Source organism: Erinaceus europaeus, chromosome 10 (assembly GCF_950295315.1).
Source record: "Erinaceus europaeus chromosome 10, mEriEur2.1, whole genome shotgun sequence".
Taxonomy (NCBI): Eukaryota; Metazoa; Chordata; class Mammalia; order Eulipotyphla; family Erinaceidae; genus Erinaceus; species Erinaceus europaeus.
In genome coordinates, this window is record NC_080171.1 from 51,733,077 (window position 1) to 51,756,107 (window position 23,031).

The window sequence follows — 23,031 nt, forward strand, 5'->3', positions numbered from 1 at the left end:
ACACCCCCCCATCTGTTAATATTTGAATGGAACTTCAGAATCACCCAAAAAAAAAAAAAAATCCCATTTTACTGACTGCTTTGGCAGTGAATCATATCTCTGATTCCTGTTGCCAATTCACTTTTGACTAGGAGATTTTTTCTCTCAATATTTTGCCATGCTAAAAATCACTTTAAATGTAGTTATTGCATAATATTTTTTCTAAGTATCTAATCACTGATAATACTGTAAGCAGTAACTCAAATTTTTAAAAATTTAGATCCATTTTATTTGATGCCAAGTCTGGTGACTAGTTATAGTAACTTAGCAGTTACTGTGCTCAGTACATGACTGGCAATTAAATACTAACTAAAGGAAGGGGGAGAGAGCATTATGATTATGCAAAAAAGACATACATGCTTGAGGCTCTGAAACCCCAGATTTCATTCCACCCTCAACAACATAAACCAGAACTGAAAAGTGCTCTGGTAAAAATAGATTAAGTTAAACAATAATCTTTATATACTAAATCTCTATTTTCAATTCTCTTTCAATAAGGACCTCATTTGTTTGGTATATGCATTACTTTTATTACGATTGCATGGGCCACTTTTTTTTTTTTTTAGTGTCAGGGACTCATATATACCTGATTTCACCACTTCTACAATTTTTTTCATTCTATTTCATCATATGCATATGGTGAGATAGAATGAGAGATTGAGAGGAATAATGCATAACTGGAGATTTCTCCCACTGCCATCTTAGTTACATGTGATGCCAGGGCTCAAACTTGAACCACATATATAGCAAAAGCACACTTCTTACTTGGTAAGATACCTTTTGGTCCTATTGTATTTTTTTTTAAATAGGAAGTAATTTCAAATTGCAGAAAATATAGTGATATTAAATATAATATCACTATATTATAATATATTTATAATATATAAATTTATAATATATAAATTATATAAATATATAATATATAAATTTATAATATATAAATATAAATAACTCAGAATGTTAACATTGTGTCATATTATCACAATGTCATATTTTCTTTAGCTCTCTTTGAAGAAATAAAACATGTATAATAGTGTTTAATGTCCATTATTTTTTTTAACTGAATCTTAATAAATCCATAAAACTTTTAAAAATGTGGCATATACTAGTTGTAAATTTAAGTTCAATAGAGGCATTTCAAAAATAGTTTAAGAAGTGTAACATAGCTTAGAGGTAACTAAATAGTTTAAAGAACAATACTGTTTTAAGGGTCTCTGGTCTTTGTATTAATCAGTTTTATTACATCAGGGTCATACATTGTATGAAAGATAGTATGATTTATACATTCATGAACAAAATAAATGCTCATTGTCAGAGTAACATTAGGCCAAATTAATTATTTCTTTTATTTTTTACCATGACCATTCCTGAATGGGATCTTCGAAAATTAAAAAAAATAATAATAGAGAATTCATTTTCTAGATAGGCATCTTGCTCTTTTCCCAGCTACTATGTTTTTTAAACAGGACACATTTTGTTATTAATATTTATAATTTTTGAAGCACAGTAATATTTAAAATTGTGCTATGGGAATCTTTATGAACTGGTAAAATATATTTGGGACAAAATCAATAGTGCTCAATTTTAGGTTCAGCGAGATAGTTCATTTGCTTTGTCATACACACTGTCCGAGAGACCCACTCCAGCCCGGGCCCCATAGTACTCAAGGAAGTTTCAGTGCTGCAGTATCTTTCCCTTTATCTCTCTGTTTCTCTGTCTTTGTCTCTGTTTCTGAAAATAGAGTTGTTCTTAGCTTCAGGGTATTAGAATATGATAAGGAAGGGGGCCTGGCTGTAGCGCAGCAGATTAAGAACACATGGTGCAAGGACTGGCTTGGGGGTCTTGGTCGGAGCCCCTGGGTCGCTTCACGATTGGTAAAGCAGATCAGCAGGTGTCTTTCCCTCTGTCTTCTGTTCCTCTTGATTTCTCTCTGTCCTAACCAATAACAACAAAACAGAAAAAAAAATGGCCTCCAGGAGCAGTGGATTTGTAGTGCAAGCATTGAGCTCCCTTGATAACCCTGGAGGGAAAAAAAAAAAAAAAGGGAACAAGGATATTACTTTTTCTTGATAAATATCATTTATCTCCCTTTGTTAGAAGAATTCATTGGTCATCATGCAACAGAATATATTTGAGAAGGACATCTAGATTCCCAGAAAAATATTTATTTATTTATTTATTTTAATTTTATTACCACATGATTATCTCTGGGGCTCATGACTCCCATTGGCTATTTCCCCCTTCTCTTTCCTTCTGCTAACTATGGAGAAGTAGAGAGGAGAGACACCTGCAGCACTATATTAAGTGTTATTTTCATTTTTAAATTAATTTTGCCTTTGTGTCCTCTGTCTGCTGGGTCAAGTTTACTGTCTATGTTACATTCATTTCTGAGTATCTGGTAGAAATTTTGGAATTTTTGCAGGCTATTTGTACTTCATAAATAGGTATGTTTTTCACTAATCAGAACTTGGGCTGGAGTTGGTGTATTGCACCAAAGTAAAAGACTCTGGGGTGGGGGTCTGGGGAAGTTCAGGTTCTGGAACATTATGACAGAGGACCTAGTGGGGGTTGTATTGTTATGTGGAAAACTGGGAAATGTTATGCATGTACAAACTATTGTATTTACTGTTGACTGTAAAACATTAATCCCCCCAAAAAAGAAATAAAAAAATTAAAAAAAAATGTTTTTAAGGAAATATTTTACTGTATTTTTCACTTGATGTTACTGTATAATAATATGATTTTCCTGAATCTTTAAAATTTAGGAATATTGTCATTACAAGAATACAAAAAAAGTGAATGCTCAAAGGAAATATGGTACTATTCAAAAGAATTCATATACAGCAATTCCTAGTAGAGGTAAGTGCATATATGTATTTAGCAGTGTCTTTTAAGTTAAATTTGACTTTGAAAATATTATCAACATTTTTATATAGTTAACAGAGAAAAGTGGAAATGCATCACTTCCCAGAAATCAAGTAGCAGTAATATTTTATTACGAGAACGGATTATATCCTTACAACAACAAAACAGTGTACTTCAGAATGCTAAAAAAAGAGCAGAATCGTCTGTTAAAGAATATAAAGAAGTCAATGAAAAGCTCCTTCATCAGCAGCAAATATCTGATCAACGGTTTCAGACAAGCAGACAGACCATAAAGGTAAAAGTTACTTTAAAAAAATGAATTAAAATAGTTCATATGGAGGTACATATTAAGGAACTTTTTTGTGTGTGTATGAGGGAAGAAACGTCAAATGAGACAAACGTTTTTATTTAGGATTTCTACTTTTATTAGCATCTTTGTGTTATGTATTAGGTTCTCTTGTTTTTTTTTAAAAAAATTTTAAATAATCATTTATTCCCTTTTGTTGCCCTTGTTTTATTGTTGTAGTTATTATTGTTGTCCTTGTTGTTGGATAGGACAGAGAAAAATGAAGAGAGGAGGGAAAGACAGAGGGGGAGAGAAAGACACCTGCAGACCTGCTTCACCTCTATGAAGCAACTCCCCTATAGGTGGGGAGCCAGGAGCTCGAACAGGGATCCTTAATGCTGGTCTTTGCGATTTGCGCTATCTATTCTTAACCCACTGTGCTACCACCCGACTCCTGGTTCTCTTAGTTTTAAAACTAGATACTGGGGGCCAGGCAGTAGTGGACTGGGTTAAGTGCACATAGTTGGAAGCACAAAAACCCGTTCAAGGGTTCCTGTTTGAGCCCCTGGCTCCCCATCTGCAGGGGGATTGCTCCACAAGCGATGAAGTAGTTTTGAAAGTGTCTGTCTTTCTCCCTCTCTATCTTGCCCTTCTCTCTCCATTTCTCTCTTCTATCCAAATTGATTAATTAATTAAATGACCTCCAGGAACATTGGATTCATAGTGCAGGAACTGAGTCCCAGCGATAACTCTGGAGGAAAAATAAATAACAAACTAGATTCTACTGCCAGAGATATATTTGGCCCACCTGGTAAGGTGTGTCTGTGTGTAAGCTGCCCAGGTTCCAGCCATACAGCACCTTGCAGGAGGTGCTGTGGCACTGGAGTAAGCTCCTGTGCTGTGATGTCTCTACCTCCTGTTTTTTCTAACTGAATGAGAAAGAATCCCAGAGTTATGAAATACTTCATGAAAAAGGCCCTGGTTTTGCCATGAAAAACTTAAGTTTCATAAGAACATTTGAGATATCTGAAAATTTGAATTTATGATAATAATTATGCTACTATCTTGACCTTTTTTTTTTTGCCTCACTCCCTTTTTTGCAAATAATATAGTAAAAGGTGAAATTTTAGACATGAATATCTATAATTATGCCTTCCTCTGAATTTTTTACTTCACTGTGAGATTACACCAATTTTTTCCTTTTTTTTTTTTTTTGTCATTCCATAACTTCACTGTTCTGTTTTTCAGATAGTAAGACAGGAGGGAGGGAGAGAGGGAAGGAAAAAAAAAGAGAGAGAGAGAGAGAAACAGAAATAGAGTGACCACAGCACTGAAATATCTCCCAGTGACATGGTGGCCAAAGACTGGAACATTTTCTCCGACAATGTTTCTTAAAAACGAAATACATACATATATATATATATATATATATATATATATATATATATACACATATATATATATACACATATATATACATATATGTGTGTATGTATACACACTAATGAGAAAGAAGGCAGAAGAGGGAAAATCAAAGCATAACTATAATACATGCAATAGTAAAGATTGAACTTGGAATCTCATTCTTGAGAGTCCAACATTTTATCCACTATGCTACCTCCTGGGCTGCTCTAACAATTTTAAACACATTAAATCTTTCTACTGGATATCATCGTTAATCATATATCAAATGAAAAAAAGAAAACAAGAGACGTTTTGTTCCCTAGGTCTATATTTATAAAATCGTTTGGTGTATAAGAAATGATATGTTGGGAATTTATTATATACAGAAATCTTTCTTCATGTTAGAAATATTTTAATCTTTTTCACAGTTTTAAATTATATTTAAATTCTCTATTATATCTACTGGAAATATTGATGATAAAGGTAATATTTATAAATGCTTAAATTGTGGCATATTTGTGTAATCAGAACTATATCCCAAATTGCCAGTCCTTGTTCAGGGCGCCATTTGCCAGGCTGGGCTAGCTTCACAGGCGGTAGAGAGACGACCAGGGACTCATGGCTGAGCTGGGAAGCAGTATCTCTTTTATTAATCAGATACATCGCCTTTTATGCATCTCTTCACCAGAAGTGGCAAGCGAAAGGAAATGACTAGGAGAGGGGGCGGAGCAAAAAAAGAGCGTGAACAGAACATAGAAAGCTTCCATCTAACCAGTGGGGATTAAACCAATACCCTGCAGGCAGGGTGGGACCCAGGTAAAACAGTGATTATGTAAATAAACCACATCGTAAGTAATACCAGCAAACCTAATGTGATGATCAAAACAGAAGGTCTTATAAGCAGAATTTAGAAGCATACCAACACCAAATCTCACCCCATATTACAAATATATTACAAATATATATGGGATATTTTATTTGATTTGTTTTTTGTTTGTTTACTAAAACTAGTTTTATGTCCTAGCAAGTAGTAGATACTGAAATTGTTTGATATACTATTGGCAAGCATGTGTATTTGGTTACTAATGTATGTTCTTTATGTACCTATTAATCTAGTTGATAATAATGATGTTCAGCTTTTTCATATCCTTGATAATTTTGTGTGCAGTGCTATCATTTTTTTGAGATTAGAATAGTGAAGTTGGTTACTATCCATTGTTATTTTTCAACAATAGACTTAATTAACTACAATCTATGTGCTATACAATGTTCTCATTTAATTCAATGGTAGATACGATATTAATAGTTACTTAAACACTTCCTGAAACATATTTAAAGCATTCTCATTGCCTTAAAAAGAAATTAGATATCTTTTGATTATCATCATAAAATCCATATCTCCTAGCTCAAACCAGCTACAAATACACATTTAGTAGATATGAATTTTTCAAGTCTAGACATTTTTATAGAGATGGGATCAGACCTTATGTAATCTTGTATGTCTAGATTTTATATATTAGCATAATCAGTGCTATATAACACATGTCACTATTTGAGTAAAGACTTAAATATTGACTCTTCCAAAAAAATAATGACAAAAAATACAAAAAGTGTTAGGAATCAACATTTTCATAACCGTGGGTACAGACTAATCTTATAAGGATTGATGTACTTCAAAAGTAATTAATTTAGGATGCAAAGAAGTTATACATTAAAAAATATTTACTTATTTATCATTTTTAATTATCTTTATTTATTGGACAGAGACAGCCAGAAATCAAGAGGGTAGAGGGAGATAGAGAGAGAAAGAAAGATACCTACAGCACTGCTTCACCACTTGCAAAGCTTCCACCAGCAGGTGGGGACTGGGGACTCAACTGGAGTCCTTCCTTGTGCTCTCAATGAGTATGCCACCACCTGGCATTTATTTGTTTATTTACTAATTTATTCTAAATTTTTTTATTACTATTAGGCTTATCAATGAGGCTCGGTGGTGGCTCAATGAATCCATCATTCCTGGCAGCCATTTTTTCCTTTTTTTTTTTTTTTCTATTGTATTTGCTAGGACAGATTAAAAATGAGAGAGGAGGTGGGAATATAGGAGAGAGAAAGACACCTCTGACTTGCTTCACTTGTGAAGCTTCTCACTACAGGTGGGGAGTAGGAGCTCAAACCCAAGTCCTGCATTCAACATGGTGTGCTACTGTGTGGTCCCCTGGAGGTTCACATTTATAAAGCTGTGAATTCCTTATCTTTAAGAAGGCTGAACTTTCTCTCATCAAATAAATAGATCTTAGATTAAAAAGGAAAAGAAGACTGGAGAGGATATAAAGTGATTTTTTTGTGAAAGCTATAAAGAAGGAACCAGACAGTGGCCCAGCTGGTTGAATGTACACATTACCATATGCAAGGTCCTCCCGGGTTCCAATCCCTGCTCCTCACCTATAAGAGCAAAGCTTCATGAGTACTGAAGCAGGTCTGTCATTCTCCGTATCTTTCTCCTCCTTCCCTCTCAATTTCTTTCTGTTCTACTGAATAAACAGAAAGAAAAGGGAAAAGGTGGTGGCGGGGTTCGAGGGGGGGGTGGAGAATATGGTCACTAGGAGTGGTGGATTCATAGTGCAGGCACCGAGCCCAAGTGATAACCCTGGTGGCAATAAAAAAGAAGGAAAAACTGTAAAGAATTTCATTGAGATCCTCTGAGCACATTGAGGAACACATAATACTTCAAAAACCTCTGGAAATTTACCACAGATGTGCAACAATCTAGGAAGTATAATAAATAAATAACTATAGCTTAAAATAATAGCTGAATCTAAATAATAACAGAAGGCTTCTGGAATTTTTAACTTGCCTTAGGCTCTTCCCCCCTGGTTCAGCAATAGTCTGGGGAAACTGATGATCCACATGCCCCATGCAGCTACAGATTATTCATTCTCTTTATTGACTGAAATGCATTTTGATTGATTCTTTGTTTTGGTGACTATGAATAAAGCTGCTGTTAGTAATATTGTGGAAGGTTTGTGTGGACATAAGGTTTTGACTCCTTTGGATAAATACTGATGTGCACAGATGCTGGATTTTATGGTAAGTGTATATTTAGTTTTGTGAGAAACAGTAAACTGACTTGTATTGTGGATGGATATATTGATTCACTTTTCGAGTCTAGAGTAGGAGAGAAAAAGACAGATACCTATGGATCTGCTTCACAATTTATGAAATGCCCCACATGTAGGTTGGGAGAGGGGGCTGAAACTGGGTTCTTGGGAGTATAATAACATGTGTGTTCAACCTGGTATACCACCACCAGGCCCCCTTACCATTTCTTTGGTGATATTTGGTAGCAGTAACTTGTCAGTTGTGTGAAGTACAAATATCTTCTACCATTTACTGGATTACCTGGTTATCCTTGTGTAGTTTGCTTTTGATGCATAGAAACTATTTAGTTTGATGTATCCCATTTATTTACTTTTGTTTTTATCTCCTTTGCCCTTGTGGTTGAGTATCCAAATCCATCTTTGATGTGAAGATCCTGCAATATTTCACTGATGTTATCTTCTGTAAATTTTAAAGTTTATGGTCTAATATTCAGCTTTTTCATCCACTTTTATTTGGGTGTATGGTGTTAGTTGGTGGTCTAGTTTCATTTCTACATATGGCTGTTCAATTTTTCCCAGTAACATTTATTAGTGGATTTGATAGTTTTGGACCGTTTGTCATGTATTATGTGCCTGTGTATGTGTGTACTCATTTTTGGGCTTTCAGTTCTGTTCCATTGATACAAATGTCCACACCATTTTAATTACTATTGCTTTGTAGTATAAACTGAAGTTGTGTAGTATGATAACTCCATTTTTTTTTCCTCAGAAGTATTTTGGCTGTTTGTGGTTTTCTGTGGTTCCACACAAATTTGTACACAACATATTCAATTTCCTTGAAAAATCTCATTAGGATCATGATAGGGATTGTACTAAAATGCATTTTTGAAAGGAATAATTTGTCAAACAAGTTAATAACAAAGCCAGCATAGATACAGATGGAATTAGTGAACTAAGAAGAATCTGAAGATGTGGAGATCAACATAGAGTTAAAGCTATAAAATTATGAAATATCTAGAAAATATAAATTCTAAAAATGTATTGAGAAAGAAAAAAATTTATGTGAACAAAAATAAACGAATAGGGAGTCGGCCCATAGGAGATCAGGTTAAGCACAGATGGCAGAAAGCGCAAGGACCTGAGTAAGGATACCAGTTTGAGCTCTTGGATCTCCACCTGCTGGGGAGTCACTTAGCAAGCAGTGAAGCAGCTCTGTAGGTGTCTTTCTTTCTCTCCCTCTCTCTGTTTTCCCTTCCTCTCTCCATTTCTCACTGTCCTATCCAAAAACGACAACAATAAAAACTACAACAATAAAACAACAAGGGCAACAAAAGGGAATAAATAAATATTTTTTAAAAATCAATAAAAATTCTAAAATTAAACTTTTACAAGGTGACATTCCTCTCAGATCTTATATATTATTATTTTTAGATAGTTAATTTGAAGTATTTTATTTCTATTCTTCTTTCTTTTTTTAAATTTTATTTATAAAAATGAAACACTGACAAAACCATTAGGATATGAGGGGTACAACTCCACACAATTTTCACCACCAGAACACTGCATTCCATTCCCTCCCCTGATAGCTTTCCCACTCTTTAACCATCTGGGAGTTTGGACCCAAGGTCATTGTGGGATGCAGAAGGTGGAAGGTCTGGCTTCTGTAACTGCTTCCCCGCTGAACATGGGCATTGACAGGTCGATTCATACTCTCAGCCTGACTCTGACTTTCCCTAGTGGGGGAATGGGATGCTATATTATTGTATTACTGTGGATGTATTTTTGTATTGTATTACTATTAATTGTATTGTATTTTTGTATTGTATTACTATTGATTGTATTGTGTTACTATTGATGTATTTTTATAGTTCTTTCAATAGGTGTTTGATGTATTTAGATGGTCCCTCACTGGGTGCATAGATGTTAACAATTGTTAAATCTTTTTGGTTGATTGATCCTCTAATCATTATGTAATGGCCTTTCCTATCTTTTATTACTTTATTTAATTTAAAGTCTGTTGTGTCAGAAATGATAATGGCTGTTCCTGCCTTTTTTTTTTTTTTTGTGGTCCATTAGTCTGTATGATAGTTTTCCATCCTTTCACTTTAAGTCTGTGTTAGCCTTGTTAGGTTAGGTGGGATTCTTGCACAACCCAAGCATATGGGTTGTGTTTTCTGACCCATCCTCCCACTCTGTGCCTTTTAATGGGTGAGTTTAAGCCATTGACATTTATTGATATTATGGATTTAATGTATTGTAGTGCCATTATTCAACAATTTTTTGTTTGTTCTGATATATGGCAAGTATTATGGTGATGTTCTTGTTTATAAGTCTTTTAGAACCTCTTTCAGGGAAGGCTTGGTGATAGTTGCCTCCTTTAACTGTTGCTTGTCTGAAAATGTTTTGATCCCTCCATGTAGTTTGAATGAATATCTAGCAGGATATATTATCCTTGGTTCAAACCCTTTTTCATTGAGGGCTCAAATATCTTGCCATTCTCTTCTGGATTTTAGAGTTTGAGTGGAGAAGTCTGCTGATAGTCTTATGAGTTTTCCCCTGTATGTGACTTTTTGTTTTTCTCTTGCAGCCTTTAGGATCCTTTCTTTATCCTTACTTCTTTTCATTGTGACTATGATGTGTCTTGGTGTCTTCAGGTCTGGGTTGATTCTGTTTGGGATGCTCTGGGTCTCTTGAATCTTAATGTCCTTCTGTTGTTTAGGTCTGGAGAGTTTTCTTCTATTATTTCCTCTAGGATGTTTTCTTCCCCTTCTCTTTCTTCCTCTGGTAGGCCAAATATACGAATGTTACTTCTTTTGAGATCATTCCATATATCTCTGTTGTTGTTTTCAATCTCTCTCAATCTCTTTTTGAGCTCTTTTACCTCTTTGTATTCTCTAGCTCATCCTCTCTCTGGCTAATTCTGTTTTCTGCTTCTATTAATCTGATTTCCCTTCCCTCAGTTTCTCTTTTCAGTTCATTTATAATATTAGCTTGTTCTACTGATTGGCCTTTTAGCTCAGCTATTTCACCTTTCAGTTCTCTATTTATCTCGATGCAGATAGTATTTTCCTTGTGGGTCTCATTGGTTGTTGCCCTATTTATGATAGCTCTTTCCTCCATAATGGTCTTAATTGTCTTCATTTCTATGATTATTAGGTTTATTATTGCTTGCATACTTTTCTTTTTTTGCATACTTTTCTTATCTGGTTACTTCTGACTGATTCAGAGTTTCTTCTTGGCTCCTGTCCTGATTCATTGTGGTAGCAATTTTATTTGCTCTTGATTTAACCATTTCTTTATTGATGAGGTTTGTATTCTTCTGTTCTGTCATTCTCTAGTTATTGTATTTTCTGTACAAGCCATCCTATACTAAAGACCTTTCAAAAATGCAGTCACCAACTTAAAAAATTACAACTGCAACTGAAGCAAAGATTAATGCATTTCAGCCAATACCAGTTAGCCAAACTCCATCTCCAGTCCAAGAAAAAAAAATAGCAACCAATATCAAAAAAAAAAAAAAAAAAAAAAAAGAAAGAAAAGAAAAGAGAAAGGAAAAAAGAGAAAGCAAGAAAAGACCATTATGCATACCTACCATTCACTATAAATTCTATGGATAGCAAGAGGAGAAATGGAAGTAGAAAAGAGAGACACACCCACACAGAAGAGCTCACTCCAAGTCAGATTTCTTCCCCCAAATAATTCACAAATGAGCATCAGTGAATTCAGAAAGCAAAAGAAGGAGGGGGAAAAAGCAGTGAAAGGAAAGATTTTTTGTTTGTTTGGTTGTTTTTGACTTAGCTGTGAAGAGATAAAAAGGAGATTGTTGGAAGAGGGAGAAAGAAATAAGTTTTTCTCAGTATGGATAGGACTCCCATTCACCTATCAGTGGAAAAAAAAAAGTTAACTTTGGTCAACCTGAAGATGGAGGAGGGAAAAAGGAGTTGCATATATACAATTAGTAATAATAAAATAAGATAGAGTGAAAAACCCTAACAGTCAGTCTGCTGCTTGGACTGCTCCAGATTGGCTGCAGGCAGCTTGAGCAAAGACAGCCAATTATAAGAACTATCAAAAAAAAAAAAAAATCCTTCAGGTAGTCTTTCCCAGGCAGGGCTGAGGTTCGGATTGGTCAAGTATTTGGTCTCTCAAATAGAGCTCCAACAACCTAAAAAAAAGAGAAGGAAGGGAGTCGGGTGGTAGTGCAGTGGGTTAAGCACAGATTGTGCTAAGTGCAAGGACCAAAGTAAGGATCCCAGTTCGAGCCCCCGGCTCCCCACCTGTAGGGGAGTAGTTTCACAGGTGGTAAAGCAGGTCTGCAGGTGTCTCTCTTTCTCTTTCCCTCTCTGTCTTTCCCTCCTCTCTCCATTTCTTTCTGTTCTATCCAACAACAACATCTGTAAGAATAAAGCAATAAAAGGGAATAAATAAATATTAAAAAAAATAGAGAAGCAAAACAAAAAGGAAAAGGCTTGGAATGACACTGCTGGTGAGCCAGGAATCTTGTTAAAGAAAATAGCTTGACAGTAAGCCTGCTAAGAGCTGTTGTCCATCTTCTGGGGGCTGGTTCTGGAGTGGAGGAAAGGGGTGAGTTCAGAAATAATCAAGCCAAAGATTTTCCTTTCTTTGTCCTTTTGGCTTCTGTTTGCCAGCACAACAATGGGTTATAGGACTCTTTTTTGGTGTCACCCTGACCACCCCTTGTTCACCCTCCTACTGATGGCCCAGTATCCTATCCTATCCAGAGAATTCCAGGTTGTAAATTGCTTCTTTTTTTTTTTTTTTTAAAGATTTTATTTATTTATTAATGAGAAAGACAGGAGGAGAGAGAGAGAAAGAACCAGACATCACTCTGGCACATGTGCTGCCGGGGATCAAACTCAAGACTTCATGCTTGAGAGTCCAAAGCTTTATCACTGCGCCACCTCCCGGTCCACTGTAAATTGCTTCTTTTTGGAGCTCACCCTATTCTATTTTTATTGAATAAAACATTTTTCTTGCCATTTTCTATTTTAATATTTTTTTCTGTTGGGTCTTTTAGACTTATACAGATGATACCTTATATAGAAGATACATTTATTTTAAACATAAAGCAATTAAGGTTTTACAAGTATGCAGACTTATACAATTGCCCAAAATCAGGCTAATAAGTTGGCAACTCTAGGTTATAAACCACTTGAATATTTGGATCCTAAATCCATGACCCTTCACTTTTCTTCCCCCCCCCCATCATATTTGGAGGTTAATGATTTACAGCACAATTGACTACACATAGACTCCATGTCTTAGTGCCACATCTTGGGTGTCTGTAAAATGCTCTTATCCCCAACCTAGAGCCTCAGCCCTCCCACCAAGACCCCATCTTCCACTCCTCCCCCAGAGTTCCTTGCTTTGGAGCAGTGTCCCACCCCCAGTCCCAAGTTTCACCACTTGTTCTTTGTCCCTTTATCTCTCCAGTTTCTCCTGTGTTGATGGTTAGCCAATATCCTTCTCTCTTTTTCTAACTCATCCCACCCAACACTTTTACTTCAAGTTCCAGCCAAAGCATTTTAGAGTTTCAGATCTAGTGTTTGGACTTTTTATATTTGGCCTTGGTTAACCCACATTTTTCATATTGCTCTGTCCATTTTGTCTTCACTGTTACAGGGTCTTTTCTTTTGCTTTTGCTATTGTATTTCCACCTCTATTCTACCACTGATGAACTCATTGAGAGTTGTACCTTGTTTGCTTCTATTCACATAGGACTTCTTTTAGTAATTCTTGCAAGGCAGGGTTGGTGATGGTGAATTCCTTCGATTTCTGTTTGTTTGGAAAGGTTTTAATTCCTAATTTTTCCTTCATAATTGAAAGATAATTTGGCATGATAGAATATTCATGATTGGCAACCTTTATCCTATAGTACAAGAATATCTTGTTCCATTCTCTTCTTGCTTCTAGTGTTTGTAGTGAAAAATCTGGACATAGCCTGATGGTTCTACCTGATGGTTCTATTTGCATGTCAAATTCTTGTTTTACCTAATGCTGCCTACTAGCCTCTGATCTTCTTTTATCTTAACTTCTCAACTACAGTGTATCTAATTGAACCCAGACTCCATATATAATTAATGAATATGTATGTCAAACATTAACTGGTTTTATTGTTATTAGACCTCATTGTTTTCTCTTATATCAGCATGTGTGTGTGTGTGTGTGTGTGTGTGTGTGTGTGCATGTGCATTTGTGTTGTGCCAGGGACTGGCATATGTACAGTTTTACCACTGTGGGCCACTTTTTCATTCAGATAGAGACAGTGAGTTAGAGATAGTGTAGTACCAGAAACCCTTGATTACCCTGGTTTATGAATTGGATGCTGATATATTCTGCAACTATAGAATTTTTTTTGTCTTAAACAGACTCATTTTTAGGAATTATAATTTCAAATTTGCTTTATCTCTTGCCCAGTTGCATTATCTAATTAATATTAAATTAGTTTAATCAAGTCCTAAATAAAAGACCTGCCAAATGTGAGTTCCTGAAATTAAAAACAACAGAGCATAATCTGTTCAACATATACCTGGGATTCTTCAGCTAATGTAGTGTATAAACACAGAGAATCTGGATCCTTTTTGCAAACCTTATAATTCTAAAGGAATCATATTTCATAGATCCACATAAATTATATTCATGTGTGTAGATTTATATGTTAACTATTGCATCCTGACTCATATTTGCCTTTGCTTTTTATTTATTAGAATAACTTGTATTCAAAAGATTGAAATTGTTAAATTGTATTGGTCTCATTTTTTTTGGTCATTATTATACAATATTAAATATTTTATTTTAATTTTTGTGATCTTTGTCCACAGTATTAACACAGAAAATTATTAGAAAATTATTATTATTATTGTTAAATTATTATTAGAAAATTATTCTCTTATTTTACTTTATTGCTGATCTCCAGAGTTTTCCTTTACCTTGCCCCAGCAGCTTGTGTAGAACACATTCCTTGTAAGATATTCAGTTTATATATATCAGATTCTCTAGGGCCATGGCTTTTGCCAGATGAAGCACTTTTGATTTTGAGGCTGATGAAACACAGTGCTATTATTGATCTGTGCATGACATAGCTTGTCTCTCTCCTAACAGAGTGTAGCAACATTTATCCAGGAATTTGTGAAATGTCACTCGGATCATGTTCGCAAGGTAAACTGTGCAAAAACTAGGATCTGAGCTGAGAATCCATGTGGAATTGGACGTGACTGTCTTATTCCTGTGTCCTATCTTGTAGATGAACTAAGTGATATTTGTTAACAGAACTTCTGTAGCTTATATTGGACTTTGTAAGGGAATATTATCACTTAGAACACCACTATGTACTGTAAAATCATAGTTCTTATACTCTGTTTTAAGATTCATTTGTGATATTATTACATAAAATATTTAGATGAAATGTGACTGGTGTAATATCAATTTAAATTTATTTTCTGTTTATAATGCACTAGCATTATGATATAATTCACAGTAGTGTTTTCAGTTTTTTTTTTATCAGTATACTTTCAGGTAAATATGTGTTTTTTTTTAATGTGAGTGGAAGCCCAGAATGTAATACAAAGATTATTATTATATTTAAATTTGTACATATTTTAGAGATTTTTTAAGTGCCTAAAACATCATTTTGCACACGAATAAATATATTCAATTAATTTAGTTTAATGCATGTAACATATGAAAGGCACTCTAATAATGGGATATTCAACAATGAATTAAGCACCATCCTTGCTTTATGCATAAGATACTGATGCAGGACATGGACCTGTCTATCATAGTATAACTATTTAGTGATATCTCTATCTATGTATGTATCATATTTCATATGTTGATGTGAAATATACTCTGAAAATGTAATAGAGCCACTTGCCACTGGTATTATTTGGTAAGCTTTTTGAATAATATTGCATTTGGGAATAGACAAAATTTGGCTTCATTTTGAAAGTTGTAAGCATAGATCAAAGCTATCTGAGGGAAACTTGAAAACCAATTTAGGTGAGAAAGTACTGGGAAGTGTGGAGTAATCTGGTATAACTACAGTTCTCTACCTTTTGTTATCCTATCATCTGGAGAATTGAAAATAATGATGTCCAGTTCCTACATTAAACCAATTGAACATGAGTATTTGTGGTTAGTCCTTGCTTCATGTTAGTTTTGTTTCTTTATTTGTTGTATTAAGGGGATTAATGGTTTACAGTAAATACAGTTGTTGATACCTGAGTAAATTTTCTCAATTTTCTGAAAAAGTCTCTTAACCCTAGCCTAGGCCCTCCTAAACCATAATCACTAGGACCTGAAGTACCCCCTTCCCCTGAGGTCTTTCCTTTGGTACAGTACACCAAACCCAGTCCAAGTTTTACTTTGTGTTTCACCTTTCTGTTAGTTGTGCTTTTTTTTTTTTTTTTTTCATTTTCTTTTTTAAGGTTTTTCAGGTGGACAGCTGACGACTTAGCACAACTGATAGTTTGCTGAACTTGTATGAGGCTCCTGGTTCAGTCTCTGGCACTGAATGTACCAGAATAGCACTCTGTCTTTCTCTCCTTCTTTCTCATGTGAGAAATCTCTGTTTATAACGTATGAAATTAAAAAAAAGAAAACTCAGGTTTTATAAAAGTTTTCAGGTGGTTTTGATGGGCAATGAGGATTTATATTAATACTCAGGAAATAGAGGCTAAATGCAATTATTAATAGATCAGAAATTATTTAGATATAAAGGCAAAGATGAATATTTAGACAGTTTCTTTTTTTTCCTCATGGCCCCCTCTACTAGTTTTAAGTTTAAGTTACTGAGTTCTTTACTACTTGCATACTTTATTCATTCATATCTATTTTCATTTGTTCCTGACCTACTGGTATTTTCTCCCATTGAACTCTTATTTACTTATATATTTTTATTTTATTGGGGGGGTTAGTGGATGACAGTATAGTTATTGATACTTGGGTGCAATTTTTTATTTCCCTGTTACAGAACACTCGCACCACCAATTTAGGTCCTTTTCCAACATTTTTAAAGGTAAAGCACACTTTATAATTTTATTAAGAAGTATAATGGTTGATGAAAATACAGGATAGTACACTTTCTATGATGCAAAGAGAACAATAATAAGAGAGAAATGCCCATTTCTCCTCTAGGTCAAGTTCTTTTTTGTTTGCTCATTAATGAGAGAGATAGAGAGAGAGTTAGAGAAGAGACAGAATCAGAGACAAGGAGAGAAATAGACTAGAGCATTGCTTAACTCTGGCTAGGACCCCAAAAGCCTAAACACAGGAGGTGGTACATGGATAAAACTATTGAATTTTTCTTTTTTGTGTGCTTCATTAGGACCATGACTTTGAAGCCTTCTTACCTTTTTTTACATTTGAAGATATACTTTTTTCTTTCCATTTTTTTTTGGGGGGGTTGCTATGTTAATGGTTTATAGAACAGCTATTGACACATGGGTACAATATCTCATCTCCCCATGCATCTTGCAGTAGGACCTCCACCCCCTTCCTCCTCATCCTCCCCAAGAGTCTTTTGCATTGGTGCTACACACCACCCCCAGTCCAAGTTTCAGTTTGTGAGATTTGAAATCTTGTGTAGGAAGTTCATATAGCTTTGTTTGCTTTGGGTTTTCTTCAAAGAATGTCTTGGGCAATCAAAGTGGGTGTTTTACTCTGTGTTCTCAATGTGTCTGATTCTGTTGTGAGAACAAGGGCCAGTGGTTTGTGTTGTTCTATAGAACCAACAATTTTAAGATTTCTGGTGTACCACAGACCAGTGGGAGGACAGATTATCAGACTGCAGGCAGTAAATGGAGCCCTCTTCCCCACCTCCATCCCCAGGATCTATTGCTATGGAAACTGTTTTATAATATGACTACCTTTAGTCTGTATTCCTATAAAAGGTTGTCACCTCTATCCCTAAGAGGTTCAAAGTCTCTTATTTCCAATTTTCCATTGCTTTACAATGTTGGCACAAAATCGTGGTAGAATTGGGGTGGCTGGCATGGTATTGAATTAGAAAGCGATGAACAGGGGCCATTGCAGTGAGGCAGTGTCGTGGGACTGGTGGGCAGAGGGTCATGGCTGGTGAAGGAAATTCATGTGGAGCAGGGCTGTTTGGGGCCTCATGCTGCACATTACAGAGGAGGAGGGGAGATAGGTAGGGCGGTGAAGAGCCCAAGAGCGACTCTTTGCCTTCGGTACATGAGCATTTCTTTTGTGTCCGTGTCTGGAGGTTGTACCTCCTTTATAATAGTTTGTAAAATCCAAATCCATTTTTATGCTGGTGCTCAAATGTATGTGGTAGTATTTTTGTTGCTGTTGTTGATGTGAATACTAAGTAAGGAAAGGAAGCCTGCTAATTCCCACCATCATAGCTTGCCACCAATTCAAAACTTGAGACATTTCTAAGTAACTAATAAATAGTAGTGGGAAATAAAGTGAAAATGAGAAAATAGTTACAACTGCCATTATAATGAAATAATGCATATAAAATGTATGGATGCCCATAAAGTGAAACTTGGATGAAAATCTATTCCCTAAATATTTACAATAAGGTTGTAAAGACTAAAATTAACAAGAAGATCCCTTATTTTAAGAATAAAGAAATGAGTAAATCTAAAGAAAGTAGAAAGAAGGAAATGCTAATATAAGAGCAAATATAAACGCTATAGAAACCAAATGTGCTACATATGGCTGAAAAAAGTGAAAAGATGAATCATTGAAGGAATGTAGAATGGTACAGCTATTTTGAAAAATAGCGTGGTAACTCCTTAGAAGGTAAATTGTGAGTTATCATGTGAGTTATCACCAGCAATTGGTTTACACAAAACATATACACATATTTATAGTCGTAGTGATTATTTTGGATAGAGATAGAGAAATTAAGAAGGGAAGGAGGGAGGGAGGGAGGGAAGGAGAGAGACAGAGAGAGAGAGGAGACCTGCAGCACTGTTTAACCATTATTGAAACCTCTCAGCAGGGGCTTGAACCTGGGTCCTTACACACTAATGTGTGTGCCAACACCTAGCCCCATATCATTATTTACAATAGCCCAAAATTGAAAACAATACAAATGCCCATGAACAGATGAATGGAGATACAAAACAAGATATATCTGGATGATGGATTATTATTCAGCAGTAAAATGAAATGAATAATGATGCATGCTATAACAAAATCTGTTGAAAATATGCTAAGTGGATGAACTCAGTTATAAAATACAATATAGAGTATGAAATTATATGAATTGTACCAAAAAAATCTAGAGACAGGAACTAGATTGGTGATTGATAAGTGTATCCTTATGAATATTATCCTGGTTTCTACAGTCTCTCTAGTATTTAACTCTTCCAGAATCAAAGAAAGAAACATATATTCCCTTCCTAGATGCAAGATATGTAGTTCCAAAACAATGCAGTAATACAGAATTCCCCAAGTCAGGTAACAAATGTCTGTAAGTGCATTTTTTTTTCTGATATGATGGAAAAGTTCTGAAGTTGCTTTTTGGTGATAATTGTAGAACTCTGTAAAAATAGTAATTGTGGAGCCAGTCAGTGTAGCACACATTTGAACACATGTTACAATGCACAAAGACCTGGGTTCAAACTTAAAAGTCCCCATATGCAGGGGGATAGCTTCATGAATGGAGAAGTAGTACTACATGTTTCTATCTCCCTCTTTATCTTCCTTTCCCCTCTTGATTTCTTTCTGTCTCTACCCACTAAATAAATAAATAAATAAATAAACTGTTAAAAATAGTAAATTCTATTCAACTATGTACTTAAAACAATGATTTTATTATTACTTAAGTAATACTTTTATAAATATGTTCTATATTATGAAGTTAGGTGAAGTTGAAATTTGAATTTTATATTTAATTTGATTAAGCATAGTCCTCTTTACAATAGTAGAAAATGTAAAAACAGCTCGCCCTTAATTTCAAGAGGTTTAATAACTTTGATACTACAGCATGATAGTAAATAAAAAATTATTTGAAATAGAGTATTTCAAAACTATTAGCAAATCTAATTAAATAATGTGTAAAGATAAATGACATGAATGATTCAGTGTAATCCCAGAAAGAAAAAGCTCTTTTTATCATTGAAAAACAATTCATTTAATTGTTTCTGTAGCAAAGAGTAGAAGGAAGCTATATCAAAAGTATAGAAAAATCTGTGTTGGCAATAGCAAGGTGGCAGAATAGGAAGCACAGATTCCAATTAGTAATCCTTGAGCAGTCTCCTTTGTGAGAAGTCCAGAAACCAGTGAAGAAACAACTGCACTCTGGATAGTGTGAAAGAAATTGTATTAAAGTTCCTTAGAAATCTTGGGGCACCCATGAATGAAGTTTCTTGAACTGACACAATTCCTTGTGGTCAGGAAGAAATTTCTCATCTTCAGATTCTCCATAAGGAGGGGGGGAAAAAGAGTATTCAGTATACTAAGCTTTATTTTCAGTGTTCAAGTTCTCTGGGGTGCTGAGATTACTTTCTTTCCCTCCTGTTTCTGATCACTAATGGCAGTAACCATACTTCAGATTCCTAGTGGCCACAGACAACCAATAAGAACTAGTTGATATATTATTGTTCCAGAGAACACATAACATAACAAACAAGCTGGTACAGCTTGGCATCAGAGTTTTCCCTCAGGGGTGATATTTGTGTATAGATTTCAATTAAAAATTACTGTGTGATTGGCTTCCTTTTCATTTCATTTCATTTCATTTCATTTCCAGAAACTCATACTATTGTGCATGTGCTTGTATGTGTGTATTTTTGTGTGTATTTAGTTCTTCACTTTTTTGAGTACTTGAGATTCTTTTAAATAAAGGTTTACTTCATAAGACAAATAGAAAGTCCCACTCTGGCATGTTAGGTGCTAGGGATCAAAATCAGGACCTCATGCTTAAGTCCAGAATTCTACGACAGCGCCATTTCCTAGACCACAATATACATTTCTAGTCTTATACACCCTAAATACCTTTTAAAATGGACAAAAATCGTAGAGGAAGAATAGACTTAAAGAAGACATATGTGTGCAACGCATATGAACTCTATTTTGATGTTGAATTGGCTGAGTTTAAACACTAGTGAGGAGGATGAAAAGTTAGTTTAGAAGATTACTCAGTTCTTTATTTGGAATATCTTATGGTACCACCATCCTTTATCACTACTATTAAGGAAAGGAATCAGAATGGGAGTTCACTGCAACTTTATGCTCATTAGTAAGTATAGCCTGTCTAGATCATTCATCTAGGTAGACTGAAACTGAACTTAGAATATTACCACTTGATCACTGAGAATTCTTTATTGTTGTGGTGGTAATTATGAGGAATCATTATGAATATGCCTTTAATTTCTAATGTCTATCACAGTATATAGTATTTGCGTATAAATTTCAAGGAAGATTTTATTTTATTAGTTATAATAGAAGATTTGAAATAACAATAAAACTGCACTTACGCTATTCTTGCTATATACAATCCAAATATTAATGTTTTTTGTGAATGCTTGAAAGTCAGAGGCATTTGTTAATATTCTAAATTTCATATATACTTTTATAGAATTAGTTGAAATACAAAATGTATAAGATATAGAATCAAATTCTCTAGTTGTGGAGAAACATAAGTGAACAAATAAGTTCCTGCTACTTAGGATTCATTTTTCTTTCAGTTATTAGTATTATTTTGAGACATGAGGTAATGCCAGTATAATAAAATATTATTTAATACAAATGTAATATAATAATATCAGAGCAGTACAAATTAAAAGATATTTGGTAAATGCATTTAGTGACGGTAACTGTTTTGAGAACTTTAAAGTACTAGTAAACTTTTGAAGAATTTGACATTTGAAATAATAGTATTGAACTTCACCTTGAAAAATAGTAAAATGTATTTACGGAATAATTACATAATTGGACATACCTAAAATTTACATTGCAAAATTTAAGCACGTTCAGTTCATTTTAAATTTACATCTGGTAAATGGCATTGAGAGCAGCGCATTTCTTATCCATTTATCCATATGCAAATATCCGTATATCTTTGATAGAATCTAATTTGAACACATCAAGATGGATTGGCGTGTTCAGTACCATAAAAACTGCTCAGTTAATTGCAAACCATATTTAGTATGACCTTATAACAAAGTAGCACCTTAGGTGTCATGCTTTGTCTTAAATGTGCATACTAGAGCTAGATTCATTCTATATCAGACAACTGCACTTCATGAAAATAGTTTTTTTCTTGATAGGCAATTAGCAGTAATTAGGAAGATTCACCTCAATAAGATGTCAACATGAAATTGTTTTAAAAAGTTGAATGTCAGTGACTTAAAAAGAAAGTTCTTCTGACACATAGGTATGGCATATGAAAAATGAAATGTTAATTTAACTTTTCTGCTTATTATTCATGCACAATATTATTTTGTCATTCAGACACTACACTGACAGAGTGTAAAGGGTGGTTAAGTAGTGCTGCTAGAATAAAAAGAGGATTAATCTACCATTGGCCAATTAGCCAAAGGGTACTTAATGGTCTCTAAAGGCTACTGAAGTCTAACTATGAGCAAAAGCATTGGTAAAAAGTCCTCTATATTACCTTCATTTGCCTGTGAAACATACTGTGGGGCTCCTAATAACTGCATTTATCACAAAAGAGTTTGTAAATGAGTGATGTAGAAACTCATTGTATTTTTCTTAAGAACATTTATTATATAAATAATTCCATGCCTGTTTGAGAACTGCCTTCTTTTTTAGCTTTTGTTCTTTCTTAAAGATTTCAATTATCATAACAAAGGAAAACTTAAAGCACCTGTCACTAATTTGATGTAATTATTAATCTGAACTATTATTATTCTAGGTAAATACTTGTATGAAAAATATTTTGCTAGCCATCTATAAACTCATATTTATTTATTTATTTGCTTCCAGAGTTATCACTGGGACTCGGTGCCTGCGCTACAAATCCACTGCTCCTGGAGGCTATTTTTTCCCTTTTGTTGCCCTTGTTGCTTAGCATTGTTGTTATTATTGTTGTTGTCATTGCTGTCGTTGTTGTTGGGTAGGACAGAGAGAAATAGAGAGAAGAGGGGAAGACAGAATGGGGAGAGAGAAAGACACCTGTAGACCTGCTTCACCACTTGTGAAGCGACCCAGGGCAGGTAGGGAGCCGGAAGCTTGAACCTGGATTCTTACACCGGTCCTTACGCTTTGCGCCATGTGCACTTAACCATTGCACCACCGCCCAGCCCCAATATTTATATTTTTTCTTTATAATTCATATAAAGGTTTAATTAAACGACTATGCTTTTATTTTTATACATGAAC

At 34.6% G+C, this 23,031-nt stretch overlaps 1 protein-coding gene across 4 annotated transcripts in view; it reads left to right on the top strand.

Moving 5' to 3' along the window:
• Window positions 1-23,031, top strand: part of CNTLN (centlein) — a 331,221-nt gene that overhangs the window by 240,243 nt on the left and 67,947 nt on the right. For all 4 annotated transcript variants that reach the window (XM_060199608.1, XM_016193668.2, XM_060199607.1 and 1 more), the window contains exons 17-18: window positions 2,805-2,898; window positions 2,976-3,199. In XM_060199608.1, coding sequence (XP_060055591.1) covers window positions 2,805-2,898; window positions 2,976-3,199 — 318 coding nt within the window. The remainder of the gene's footprint in view (window positions 1-2,804; window positions 2,899-2,975; window positions 3,200-23,031) is intronic.